The sequence below is a fragment of the Hyposmocoma kahamanoa genome, unplaced genomic scaffold, assembly GCF_003589595.1.
Source record: "Hyposmocoma kahamanoa isolate Upper Pololo Valley unplaced genomic scaffold, ASM358959v1 95, whole genome shotgun sequence".
Taxonomy (NCBI): domain Eukaryota; kingdom Metazoa; phylum Arthropoda; class Insecta; order Lepidoptera; family Cosmopterigidae; genus Hyposmocoma; species Hyposmocoma kahamanoa.
Window position 1 is genome coordinate 7114817 of NW_020654972.1, and position 14999 is coordinate 7129815.

General features: G+C 34.3%; 2 protein-coding genes across 2 annotated transcripts; both read right to left on the reverse strand.

Annotated features, from left to right (window-relative positions):
• Nucleotides 1-230: 230 nt before the first annotated feature.
• On the reverse strand, nt 231-5455 carry LOC113238330. The gene is made up of 4 exons (XM_026475169.1): nt 5228-5455; nt 3577-3772; nt 2034-2336; nt 231-286 (listed from the first exon to the last, which is right to left on the reverse strand). Exons 1-4 carry the CDS (start codon nt 5453-5455, stop codon nt 261-263), a joined length of 753 nt encoding a protein of 250 aa, XP_026330954.1. The 3' UTR covers nt 231-260.
• A 1190-nt stretch (nt 5456-6645) lies between these two features.
• On the reverse strand, nt 6646-11489 carry LOC113238331. The gene is made up of 4 exons (XM_026475170.1): nt 11083-11489; nt 9660-9843; nt 7882-8173; nt 6646-6757 (listed from the first exon to the last, which is right to left on the reverse strand). The coding sequence occupies exons 1-4, from the start codon at nt 11377-11379 to the stop codon at nt 6646-6648; spliced, it is 885 nt and encodes a 294-aa protein (XP_026330955.1). The 5' UTR covers nt 11380-11489.
• Between the last annotated feature and the right edge of the window lie 3510 nt (nt 11490-14999).

Here is a 14999-nt window from a genome sequence, read left to right on the forward strand (position 1 = left end):
ATATATAACTTGAAGTAAATATTGATAGACGGGCTTGCGATTATTGTTATCTAGCAACCTGTGTTAGACAGGTACTTTTTTATGACGTCAAATGGTCCTAATAGTATCCCTAATTAAAACCGTTAAAATATTTTTTTAACTGTTTACTAAATAATGTAGTAATAGCATATTGTGCTGGGTTTGGATATGAATAAAACATAAAAATGATGATCTATTATTGTTTATTTGCACGTGGTTTTTCAAAATCTTTTTAGCGCATCTTACAGCCTGGTTGGTCTTTTAAGGTCTGAAAAAAATTAAACGTTTAGTCGAAACAATTGGGAACTTTTACTCCCGAGATAATAAAGGATATTTGTCTAACTTAGGCATCACCACTATAATTATTCGGATAATAAATCTAGGTGAAGGGTTAAAGGGCATAAACGATTCGCGAGTGTCGTGATTTGAGAATAATTTCCACTCTTTACTTGGTGCACATTTATCATTAATGATAAATGTGCACCTGAATATTTGAAATGTAAATTTCAATATTTGGGTGCATCCCATAATCGCAATCTTCGCTCAGACAGCAAATTGACTCTTTTAATTCCTTCTCACCGTATTGGTTTTCTTTCTAACTCATTTACTCTTCAGGCAATATGACTCTGGAACGCTCTACCGCCCCATATTCAAAAAGCGCCGAATTAACCAGCTTTTAGGCAATTAGTCCGCGATTTCATATTGGAGTCTCAATCTATATCCCATTACTCAGACAAAGTTATATATAAACATGTATATGTATTATATATTATGTATTTATGTGTATGGGTTGCTTATATAAGTATATAGTTAGTCATATAATTTTATGTGCTATATTTATATTGTGTTTAAACTATATATCATAATTATTTATAAACTTCTTCCTATCTATTTTAATTATCATGTTATGCACCCCTGTTAATTATTTTGAACCCAGCTCTCCTATTGACTGGTAGAGAATGCCCAATGGCATTAAATCCACCATTTGTACTATTTTGTGTGCAATTAAGTTTAAATAAATAAATAAAAATAAATAAATATCATGATGGGCACAAAGGGTTTTCCAATATACTCTGTATTAACCTGTCAAGTGCTTACCATTTCACTGATTGTATCACCATTGAACAACAACTAGCTAGTACCGGAAGTATCGAAAGAACCGGGAAATTCCGGTTCCCTTGAAGACTGGTACCGAAATTCCCCGTTCAAAACATGCCCGGTTCCGGGATCCTTAAAGCCATGAGCGGCGCCCATGTGGCATTGCTCTACCGCTACAAGAAACGAACTTAGGTGATATTAACATTACATGATATCATTCCCTTCGAAATCATCGATATCTATACTTCCACTTAGCCCTTAATCAAATAAAAGTAAATTATTTATCAACTTATTCTTAAGTAACCCATAAACTGTGTTCCTACATTCTCAAGTTCTAAACGTATGATGATAAAATTACCGCCAAAGAAAAAATGACGTTCGCTTTTAAAAAAAAAATTAGCAATGGAAATGGCGTCTACGTATTTACTTAGAATAATAACGCATAGAAACCTAGTCCGCACACGCTAAGTGAGGCAAAGTGAAGCGGTCCCAAAGGGCCTACACGAGCGGGCGGGCCTTCAGTGCTCTAGGTCAACTTGCACCGCGAACAGCTCAAGAATTTTAGCTAAAAATGACGACATGTGCGGTAAATGAGTGTAAAAATACGTCAGACAAACATAAAATAGATACTAACATCACATTCCACAAGGAAGTAACACGTTTCAACTTGTATTTTTATATAAATATTCACTAAAACCGAAAATTAACCTGCTACTAAAACTAGCTTACATGAATTTGATTTTTGCCTCACTCGTGACAGTTCGTTTGATATGAAACTGTCGTTCTATGCGTTATTATTCTAAGAGTATTTACATATACAAAAGTAACACTTTGAAAGTATTTTATAGTACGTTTGAATGAATTTTCAAAAAAAAAAGCACAAACACGCCGCTATTGATGATAATAAAATCACTCACCTTGTTCTTCGAAGAATTTCATGACAGGAAAGTAAATAATGACAGCTGTATATATAAAACCTAGGATTGTTAAAACAAACTTAAAGTTGTCTTGCACTCGTAGTGGCAAATGCTCTGTGAACCGCCACGTACTTATGCCAGTGATGTAAGTGAGGGTACAGAATGTGACTGTCAGAAATCCAAGCACCTTGTGACCAATTATAAAAAGAGGCTTTTGTTTTAACCCAAAACAATCCCAATCCCACACACGTATTAAAGCTCCGATTAAAGCGGTCATAATACAAAAGAAAACCGTAACATCTCCTGCAAAGTACAAATTCAATTGATGGTTAAATTTACTATAAAGGGTTTTCCATTAAGGACATAACAAGTTTGTATTTCATTAAAAGCACAGAATAATTGAGAAATCGAGCTGGAATTTATTCCAGGTGCAGTTTATATGATCACCGCTGTAGCGGTCACACAGCTGGTCAAACAATTGATCTACATAAGAGGAAGTTCGATAATCGTCTAATCTCGCAAAATGGTCCGGTCACACGGCCATCTCCCTCATGCTCATCTAACGCCGTTTGATTACTTTTTATGGGGTTACGTTATGTCGTTGGTGTATGCCAATAGCCAACAACGTTAAATGGGCTCAGGAACAATATCCGCGAAATTGCCAATGTTTCAACTTCAGAATTGAACGCTTCAAATGTGCTCGCGGTGGTCACATGAACGAGATCGAATTCCATTCTTAAATGTAACATGCGTACCTGGAATAAATTTCAGTTCTAAATCTCAATTATTCTATGTTTTATTCAAATACAAAATTGCTATGTCCCTATTGAAAAACCCGATACATATATATATGTATACTTATAGTAAGAGTAGAGCTTAGTTGCTCTTTTTAAGAGAATTTGTCCAGCGAAGTACTACCACCATGTGAGATTTACTGCGTTTTGAAGGTTAAGGGTGCTGGTGAAATTACAGGCACAAGGGACTTGTCAACTTTAGTCTCAGAGTGCTGACGCAGTGGCAGTGCCCCTCAGATCTTTACAATTTAAACCTCTGAGTGGCACTGTAACTGTCACGGATACGCTTTCAGATACGACTTGTTTGTTATGTCACTTGACATCATAAATGTTCTTTTAAATCTCTCAAAAAAATGCTGAAATTAGCAAGATTTGCAGTTGGTAATTGAAATATTGTTGAAACCGTCACAGAAAGACAAAAACGACAGCAGCCACATCACGAAATAAAGCTTTATAAGCGTGGCGTTCACTATAAAGGAATATTATGACGGAACACAAAAATATTACGAATAATATTCAAGAAAAAATTCACTGTGTTTAATTTAAAGCACAACATGTACGTCTATATAGTAGGTTTCCTGTTTATATATAAAAAATACACTTTGCGAAATTGAAAACTTTCATAAAACCGATATTATCGATCGAAATGTCGTTCGATATCGAGACATCGAAATATCGTTCAGGACAATCGGTCATATTTATACCCCATCACCATGGTTATAATTGGAAAATAACTAACTTTTACGTACCTGTGACTCTATGAATTCTGTTGTCGGCTCGAGATGAGTTTATGAAACGTGCTACAATGCTTGTACAAAATAAAAAGAAGCAAGCGATTGCTTGCAGTTTTATGTGTTGGTCCATCCGGTCCGCGGGTCGCATTGGTGCTGTAGATAACACTGAGGGATTATGGGAGAGTACACCTATCGGAATCAAACACTGACACTGAAAAATAAACAATACATTATAGGCAACAGGTATTGCGTCGGTCACCACTGGAATCCGTTAATACTGGCTGGAAAGTTTGGTAACACAGTTGAAGTCGAAAATTAGTAGTTTTTACTTTTATTCCTGTTGCACGAGTCTCTCAGTTGCCTCATTTCACTTGCTTACGTTGACTGGGTCACGGCGTAGAAATCTGCTCCGCGCAAAAGCGTTCACGAGTCTTCCGCTTTGTGTTGCGGAGAGACTTGCGCGTTTTGGTTTTATTGGACGCGTGGACGCTACTGCTCTGTGATTGGCCAGTAGTGCTGGAGGACAGCAAACGTTCCCTGTTGCTTGCGTGAAAATATCAAACATGCTAGATATCAAACACACGTAACGCAAAGAAATCTAACTCAAAGCAAGCAGCCGGCGCAAGCGAGAGACTCGTGAATAGTCCTACCATCGCGCACAAGACAGATCTTTGCGTATGCGCGAAACGAGTCACGCAAGCAAGCGAAACACGCAAGTGATAGACGCGTGCACCCGGCATTAGATGTTACTGAAGTCAAAATAAACGTGAATGTCAATAAACATGATGTAACCAACACTAATACAATTATTTGTTATTATTAATCATGGAGTAGGTATCAGAAATAAAGACCAAATGTCTTTTAATATGTTTAAAAAATTATTCTGCCATATCATTACGGTGATAACTGCGCTCCGATTGGCCAGCCCGAGTTCGAAACAATTGACGGGTGTTGTCAATTAAACCACTTCAATCCGACCAGTTTAACTTGAGCTTTGCTATAATAGACGAAACTTGAAAAACTATATAATATAATATTTAATTACTGATGAAATGTGAACCCGTTTGTTTTGTAATCAGAAGTTTTACTGTTTTTCCCACACCACCGAATAGAACAGCCCTCTTTAGTTAGAGCTATTATATTATTACAATAATTTACTACTATTTATTTATTTAATACTAATTTGTGATTTCAGCGCAAACGAGAGTTGATATTTAAAAGTGATATCAGTACCATTTGATTGATAAGTTGCCAGGGATCGATGGCCCTTATTTCGTCTCTATTTCAAAATTTTGACAAAACATTTTTTTCAGATATCATAAAAGTCCAGGGATCAAGCATGTTTTTTATTGATTATTATTATTTATTGTCCCGTCACTTATAATAAAAATTATAATTTGAAAATCAAATAGACAAAAAACCCCATTGGTGTTATTAAAAAAATAAATAAAAAAAAACAGTAATAGTTCCAAAAAGTAATCTCGCAATTTAGTACTTTCAGGAAAACGTGGTCGATAAGATTAATTGGGGAATGAACTAAATTGATTCTGATGTGGATTCCATTGCTCTGGTACTCATAGTACTGGGCATTACTTACTTTGAAACCAGGTAATTAGATGTAGCTTTCTGGTACGTTAAAATATGTAATATACTTCATTGTACTTACTATCAATATACCAAAAAGAACATGTGCTATATTCTGCCACTCAACCGTAAAGTCTAAGTAATAAAGAGCAGGCACCGCGAGTAACATTCCCATTAGTACATATACAAACATTAATATGGCCAGCTTGAATATTTTCGTAAAATATTCATCATCATCCACTACAATTATTCTTACAGGACCAATAAACTCGTGGGTCAAAGTCCCACATTCTAAATCGCAAACTGGCATTTTTAATTAATTACCTATATTCATAAATAAAAGAAAAAATTTAAAAGTAAATATTCATAAATTAAACTATCTAAAATAATATAACGATATTTTAAAAAATTGACAGTATTTTTTTTAATATTGTTTTCACGGCATTGGAAGAAATCCGTCAAGACAATTTTTTTTTATTTTTTTTTAAATTTAATGAGTAATGGCGTTTTTTTGGTCAATTTGATTTTCAAATTCAATTTTTTTTGTAATATTAAGCGACGGGACAATAAATAATGAATAAAAAACGTGCTTGATTCCTAAACTCTGAGTATTTCTGCCGCCATGCAGTTACGTTAGCATTACTGAGTTCCGATTTTAAAGGGTGCTGGTAAAACTCTTGGTATATGGGATTTTTTAACTTATGTCTCAGGGTGACGGGCGCAGTGGCAGTGTCTCTCCGATCTTTGTGATTCAAAGCTCGAATAGCACTGCAACTGCTACGGACAGGTGTGTCATTTACCACCAGGCGCGCGACTTGTTCCTCCCGTCAGTTGATATCAAAACAAACATTATATTTTCGTGATAGCCCAATCTTGAATAATTTCTTCACTGAACAAACCCTGTGTTAAAAATACTTTCTTTTTTCAATAGTATATTTTTTAGCAGATAACTATTTCAATGAATCATTTGATTCATTAGTCTCCGTGTTCGTTTTTGGCACACTTAATACGTTTTGTAAAAAGTCATTGTAGCAAAAGTTGTTTTTTGTTTTTGTTTTGTTTCTGACACTTCTTTGTGTAGGACGTTTTTCCATCCTCTAAGGTAGGACGTCAGGAATATAGTCCAGGGGGGTTAGTATTTTACAAATAGTCCGGTATAAACGTCATTTCGAAACTTCGAATATCTAAAACCGGGGAAAACTTCCATGCTAACAATATTTGTGTATTCTAGTTCCTTAAAAATAAAAATGCAAATTCATTCGAATCATGTTTCTGGCAGTGTATATTTTAATAAAACATACAAAAATTAATAATAACAAAAGTCATATCGTTATATAAAAGAAATATGGAAAAAAGTGAGTGAAATCTCAAATGAAGATACTTATTCATTATAATGTTTTTGCAATCTAATATGGTAAAGCTAAATTCTGATCACGCATAATTATTTTGCGCAATAGTCGCTACAAGGAATTCTTTACGCAGCCGTCGGTTCCTTCATGATCACGCCAACGAAAGGTTTACTGGTTTTGTGGTTTTCTTTTTTTTCTCTCCAAATCTCCAATATAGCTCCTCATCATCTATTTCACTTATATCTTCTCCTCTCCTAAATTTTCTGCAATTTACAATACAAATTTTGAAGAGATAATTATATCACGAATTAATAAGATTAATTGAGACAAGAAAATGCTACCGCTAGCAATGTCGTGCCATATGAGATGGGTATCATATGAGTATACATTAACGTATCAAATGTCAATTTACAAAAAAGTCACAAACGAATTCGTTTTCCCGAATATTTTCTTTCTCATATTTATTTAGTTAAAACAGTAAATATATGCTAGACAGCCACACCAATTGCCTGATCTCAAATTAGGCAATTCCCGTAACTATGAATACCAGAACAACGGAATTCACTCTGTGGTACTTCCCAGAACACCCAGACCAGAACCAATTTAGAAACATTAATTTTTCTCAAATTGGTTCAACATCTAACGTCGACATTGGAAACCGTTAGCCACCCAGGTCGTCATAATAAAACGAATTATCGGATAGTAAAAATTGTGACAATTTCGAACCCTGCAATACAGCGCACACGTAATTATTTTATTACAGTGAGGGTTGTTTTACATTTTCCTTGAGGACGTTCTCATTTCGATTGTGACCATTGACCTACAATTATATGGACGTCGGGTCCGCGCTAAAAAGTGTCCGCACTTGTAAGGCGTTAAAATCGTATACAGAGCGTCAAAGTCCGCTTTAGTCTTCATTTGTTCGACTGACAGCGCGATACTGCGATGACATTACAATTTAAATTTCGAATAGGTTGACTTGGGACATTTTTTTGTGGTTTTTGTATTAGACCCGTCGTCCATTTATTTGTAAGTCAATGATTGTGACTGTTTTTTCTTTGTATGATGTTACGCGATTATTCCGGCGGCATTTGTGAACCGATTTTGATGATTCTTTTTTATTGGAAAGAAAGTGCCTCAGAGTTGGTTACATTTAAATTTGAAGAAAATATTCCACCTCTAGGATTGACAAACTTGGGAACGAAACTCGTTTCGCGCACTTTCCGGTAACCGATTGCAATAAAACTTGACAAAAAGATGTAATTCTATGAACTTTTGAGATTTCTTCACGATATCTTCCTTTACACATGACGCAGCAATAACAAGGTTTGATTCCAAAGGCCGCGAAACGAATTAAATAATTGTTTTACCAACAAAAGTTACATACACAATCTTTCTAATGCATACTTTAGCGGGATCATTTATCACCACAATCATGCTACAGAAACAGAGGAATGCCAAAAAGTAGCCATATATTTCTTGCCGAAGCCAAGCCGTAAAATTCTGTTTGGTTACACCTGTCATGTAGCAGATGCTTCCAAGAAGTAAACTGATAATTCCACAACCCTTGTGAATGGTGGACATTATTAGATATATCCGTTCTTGGCCAAATGCAGGTTTTTTAATATTCGAGAAACTCAATATAACGACGACAAGTAAGAAAACATTGGCCCAGAAACCTGAAACAATGAAAATAACCATTAGGGCTGCCACAGGCGTTTGTATCTGCATCCGCATCTGAGGACCATCCGCATATTTTTAAATATTTCATCCGCATCCGACATCCGAATTAACCGATGTAGAGTTTTTGCGGATACCGGTGCTTTGCAGGTCACGACACGATCGTCGGGAGCAGGCCCTACTCAAAGCGCGTGGGAAGTACTAGTACTAATAATTAGCTAAGCAAGGATCGGAAATTCGGCATCGTGTAGAACAGCAACGACCTGTTTGTTTTCTAAACAAAGATTATTGAAATTTTTATTGAATTGATATTCATAACAAAGATTATTGAGTTTACATTGACTTACGAAATATGAATGAAAAAATTTAAGATAGCCTAGTACTATTCACATTAAAGACGGCATCTTTAAAAACTTTAAGTATTAATAAATGTCGTAATATTTCTATACCTTCTATCTTTCATCTCTTGTAACAAAAATATGTAAAATTATTATTTTTTACTTTTTTTAATTAATCATTATTCAATGATCACCAATTCCACATTTATTCTGATAAAAGATTTTTTTACATATCCGTATCTGCATCGACATCTGCAGATTTCAACGATGATAAATTTGCATCCGCATCCGTATCTGCAGATGCCGTCACAACTTACAACTGCGGCATCACTAGTAACCATAGAGTTTACCATCAATACTGTCGAAATGTAGCAAACATCTTCAAAATGTTTGATTAAAGTTTTTTAGGGCAAAACTTAATAGGAATAATGTTTATAAAACCATAAATTATCATGCAGGACTACTCCATAGATCGAACAATCTCATAAACGATCTAGCATGAAAATTTGACTACATAATTATGATAAATAGGGGATGAAAGTTTATTTCTTATTTGTCCCACCAGAAAACGAGCGAAAAAGACGAAGATAACTTCACTGTAAAGTACTCGGCTGCAAAATTTTTAGCAGCAGTAGATCTCCTTGTAAAAGAGTTCGTCCAAGGAAGTACTGCCACTTTATGTACTTGTGCCGCCAAGCAGTAATGTGAGCATTACTGCGTTCCGGTTTTGAAGGATTGCTGGCGAAATTACAGGCACATGGGACTTATACATAGGATAGGGGTATTGTTTTAAACCGTGCGGCTTGTTCGTCCAATCTTTTGGTACCATATAAAAGAAATTCAATACAACAGCATTAATATTTTCGGCACCTAAGCCATTACAAATAGATGTCAAGCTATACCAAAATTATATTGCAACGTTAACAACCTACGATTGGCTAAAATTGGATTGGCTAGACATGTTTAAAAACTGGACTACTAGTATAATAATAATGCATACTTATATTATGAGATGATTAGCTACTAATCATACTACTGACTAAATTAAATTCCTCCTCTAGTGCCGAGGGGACAAGAGAGTTTTAATCTTTGTTTGTTCTTACCGTGACAACACAGCTAAAGTCCCTACGAGATCCTCAAAAAGTACCTGTTCGTGAGTGCCATGTTCCGCCACCGATTCCAAAAGTACCCTTCCAACCATACATAGCGCACAGAAACCCGACAACCTGACATACACCATGTTCTATGTTCCTTTCTCTTATTCTTTCATGTTTCGCAACAATATTAAAACGGTTATAGGTCAAAATTCCTATTGGAAATAATAGTTGATACTGAAATAAAAAACATTAGTTTTAAGGCCTTTCGGCCAAGGTTTTAAGGCCAACAGAAGCAAACGTTAAAAAGAGTCAAAACAGTTGACAATGGGCCATATTCATTAATTTGTCACAATACTTTAGTTTTAGCAAGACCATAAGGACAACAAAAGCTAAACTTAAAAAGTGTCCAAAAAATTGACCATAGTCAATGTTCATTAATGTATTAAAATAGTTAAGTTTTAGCAAGACTTTAAGGACAACAGAAGCAAAATTTAAAAAGAGTCCGAAATATTAACAATAGTCAATGTTCATTAGTTTATTAAAATAGCTTAGTTTTATCAAGGCTTTAAGAGGGAGCAGAGGAAAAATTCCTAATCTTCGATTTGATTTTAGAGGGGTATATCCACTTTAAAGTTGAAAATAAAATATTGTATGAGTAACTACACGATATATTCAAGCATAGACATTAATCAGAAACATAAAACAATAAAGTTTCCTCGATAGATAAAAATCACGAAATGACCTCTAATTTTCACATTTTTTCGACTTATCCTCGACATGCTACATGTTATTAGGACAAAAATTAGATAATTAATTATATTTATGCATGATCGACAACTGTCACTACGGATTTTTTTTAATCCCTTTAGTTTTAGAGTTATTCCGCTAAAACGAATTTGGTACTTTTAATGCGCAAAATTCAACATCTCCTGTCGTATGTCACGCGAATTTCAGGCATATATTTGTTTCACAAATTTGGGCGGAGCCAACGTCAAAACTTTTTTGGCATGCTCCCTCTTTAAGGACAACAGAAGCAAACTTTAAAACAAGTACATTACAAGTCAATTCATTTAGTCTAATGTGGTATGTTTCAACTCTTAATTTCAAATAAATTATACATGCCTATCTCCCATTGGAGTAGGCAGAGACAATGGTCTTTTTTATTTATTGTTATGACACCGAGAGACGGGATGAAAAAGTCGTGCGCCTAGTTGTATGCGACACGCCTATGCACAGCTGTCGCAGTGGCGCTCAAATCTTTAATCGCAAAGATGTAAGGGGTACTGTCACTGCTCCCGTCTCCCTAAAACATAAGGCAGTACTTCCCTGTACGAACTCATTGACACGAAGCCCTACTGCTGCAAAAATACAGACTAAAAGTCTAGCTACTGCAAGCCGCACGACTTGCCTATCTCGTCATTCGGTATCATAGAAATTAAAACCAAATCACGAATTCCACAGAATTGTACTTACCGCACTCGTACAATAGAAAATGTGGCCATTGTATCTAAACGGGAGTGCATAATTGAAAGTGAACAATGTGGCCATAATGAACTGCATTCCAAAAAACATATAGGTTGCCGCAACTAGTCCACTGACCGTCATGTTTTTTTTATATACTTCTGGAGGCGTCTCCATGAGGATGATCTTCACGGGGCCGACAAATTCCTTGAATGATCCTTGTCGAGCGCATTCTAGATTACATTCATAATCTGAATAGTCTATGTATGGTTCAGGCGGTCTTTCTTCCACAGGCGAGCGTTTTGACATGGTTGAAAATTGCTATAAAACGAAACAAACTTACAACTACGTAATGTATGCTAGTTTACAGATTATAAACGTTAAGTATTTGTTGAAAATTGTAATCATAAATAAAGGATATCTCGAGACCAAAGAACTCAAAATAGAATTAGCTAAAATTCTCTAACAGTTTTCTCTACATCAAAATTAAGATAACCGTCTTACTGTGAATTGTGAACAATCAAAAATATGAAATTATTAAATGAAAATGTTATGTTTAACGGGGTGTCAAATGTCAAACTAACCATAATCTTCGTCTTCTATCAATAGTTTATAGAAATAAAATAATCTGTTGCAATCAGTACGTGTACTTCTTAGAGGATGGAAAAAGTGTACTTAGAGGATGGAAAAAAATAATAGTCTAAGGTACGTGCATGGAATTAATAAGTACTTCGTACAACGAAGTACTTATTAATTCCATGGGTACGTGTAACACTTATTTTTTTCCATCCTCTAAGGTTTAACATAACTCTATGGTAGTAATCTATTTTTAAGGGTAATTTTCAGGCTTAAAGGATGGATTCTGGTAAGTTTTGGTGACAATTTTTTTTTTATTTAAACATTTATAGAATATCATCATGAAGCATTATTTAATATTCGAGTGTGTGTAACCTGAAATATTCTTTAATAGCACGACGATATATTCGAGTAATTAAATAATAAAAAATGTTACCAAAATTGAATACGAAAAACTTACCTGAAAATTAATGCTAAAACGTTTTCTCCCCATATAGTTGGGTAAGCAAAAGTTCCACCATACAACCTCGATTTAGACACATTTTCATTTCATTCGTAAATTTTCACCTTAGAGCTTAGACTATTTTTTCCATCCTATAAGCCTTAAAGGATGGAGTTTTTACCCATTTGTTTGGGTAGGCAAAGGTTCGTACCCATCATAGTATGAACCTTCGTCAGTCTCTTTGCATTATGTTAGTATTTTTCCTTGTTTTGAAAAAAGCGACAAGCACCTGTTCTTAGATATATAAAATCACTTTGATCTTTCCAGTTTTACGTTTTAGCCACTAACTTCTTTCAAAGCTAATTTTAGAAAATAATATAAAAATTTAGCTATTGTAATAATGATACAGTAGTTATCCTATATTTATACCTATTGTTTATTTATATCTCATAGTTCCTCATCTGAACTTCTTTTTTTTACTCTTTCTCCATCTTCCTTATCCCGTCTTTCTTTATTGTAATATAACTCAAAAACCTTGTAAGTGGCTGAAACGCTAACCGGGTAAAGCCAGGAAAATAAAATAAAATACCATTTTCTACTTTTCCATTATAAAGATTATTTTGATTCGCTCTGGACCTTTTGGAGGGAAAAGTGTCGTTTTTATTTTGACTTTCAATTATTTTGTGAAATCTAGTTTAAAGTGGAATAGGATAATGCTATTGTGCCTTAATCGAAGATTAAAACGCGAAATTATACGAATCTCGAACTAAAATACCCGTATCGGCCCCTTTTAAGGAATCCCGAGTCAATCTAAGCACGCCGCCGCCTCAAATTGCCTATCCTCTTTGTGGCGGCCATATTTACAGAAACATATTTACACTTCATGTTTAGGCTGATGGCTTTGCCAAAGCCTTAATAAATAAAAAAAAAATAAAGATTATTTTTTCTTATTTCCTGGCACTATACTATGGCGTCCAGCCTTTGGCCATATGCAATTTCGATTGAGTTGCTAATTTTTGATAATACTTCCTTCTTGAGACTTCAGAATTGCATTGAAGTTTTACTCATAGAGGATGGAACCATAGTCTAAGTATTTACCCGGAATGGGAACTCTATACCCTAAATTGCCCCCACTCTGATATGATGTCCCACCGAAGACGAAGCTTAATGGCAATAAAATATATTGTAATTGCTTTTTTATTTGAAGCTAAACAAAACCTTTTTACCAATGACAATCGAGCCTTTTTATAAAACTAATAACCTTAGTTTCTCAAACTCGTATCTTATAAGGAGTGATTATTATTTATAAAATTGTCTATTTATTTTAAATTTCTTATGAGGGGTATTTATTTGAATGCATTACTTTAAGAATAGATAAAAACCAGTGCGTGAATATGAAGGAAATGTGTTGTGAAATCAACCTGCAAACTTTGTACATACATTCTATTTTTTTCATTTCAGTAACTTTGTGATTTAAGATACGAGTTTGACAAAGTAAGTAATCTAAAAAATATAATATAAAATAAATAAATAAATATAAATAAAATATCTATTAATTTAATTAAGGGGAAGATATTTTGTTCATGTGTGAGTTTGTCATAAAATATAATAAAATAAAATTTTTAAAATAAAATACAAAATATAAATATTTAAAAAAGTCTTAGCGTAGGCCTATTTACCTAAAACTAAGAAAAAAAATCACCTCACAGTTGCCTTTTCCCTTGAGTATGGAAAATAGTCTAAGCCTTTACCTTAACGGAAATAATTAAAAAACAACATGTTAACAAATTTTGAAAATAACCGAGTTTCAAAATGGCTACCGTAAAGATGTATGGATTTCTCGCGAAAAAATGTCAGAAAATTAAACTAGTGTAAAAAAATTACAATCTAAGATCTGGCAGTATGGCCAATTCGACGCCTTAGCTTGTCCCGAATGACGAAAAATTTTACTACTATTTGAAAATAATCTTGTCTGCAAAGATAGCACAAAATAAAAATTACGCTTCCGGCAAGCAACCACCACAACGCCGTTTAAATGTTCCTTTCCACAGATACTGAATGCTGTTACCGCGTCATATTTCCCCTTATAGATAAAACTCAAAGGAAATGGCTAAAGCTATCCTTAACGATACCATTACATTTTATTACCAAAGTACACGCGTTTGCTTTTTTGATACAAATCCAAAAATATGATTCACCTGCTACAAAACTAAAAAGGCTTAAGGAAAAAGATATAAAACGTGTTATTTGTCGGATGTTTATCGCATAGCTTATATGATAAAATTACACGTGTACATAACAAACCTATTTTATACCATAGACTTTACTAATCAACGTTTTTTGTCAGATAGTTTTCTAAAAATTGATGATTGATTGATTGATTGAATTGATGAAAATGAGATGGCAATGACCATTTCTACTTAATTTTCGCGGTGTTAAGATTTTCCCTGGAATGGTGATTACTTGAACCGAATTTTATTTATGTGTGAGAAATATCAGAACTGTCGATAAGTTTCTATGAGTTGAGTCCTTTCCTTGTGGGAACGAGTGCATGGACCTATCTGCCGATAGTTGCTTTTTACATTTGTACGTGTAGTACCGCTCCCGTCGATTACAATTAAGTAATAAATATGTAGTGAATATAATTATAATTAACTAAGTAATTATAATGTTGGACACGCAATTTCAAATACCTTGGTTAAGTTATTTAAAAGTACCTGTATAAAATTTTAGGTGCTTTTAATTTTTTTTTTATAATAAGCCTTCAGGATTATTTATTTACTTAGTAAATTAATGAAAAATATAATTTTATATTGATATAAATACCGCGTATCGTTACCGCTCTGCCCACGTACGAGAAAGTAATCGGTTAGTTACACTGCCACTTCACGCACACATTTGCGCGTGTACA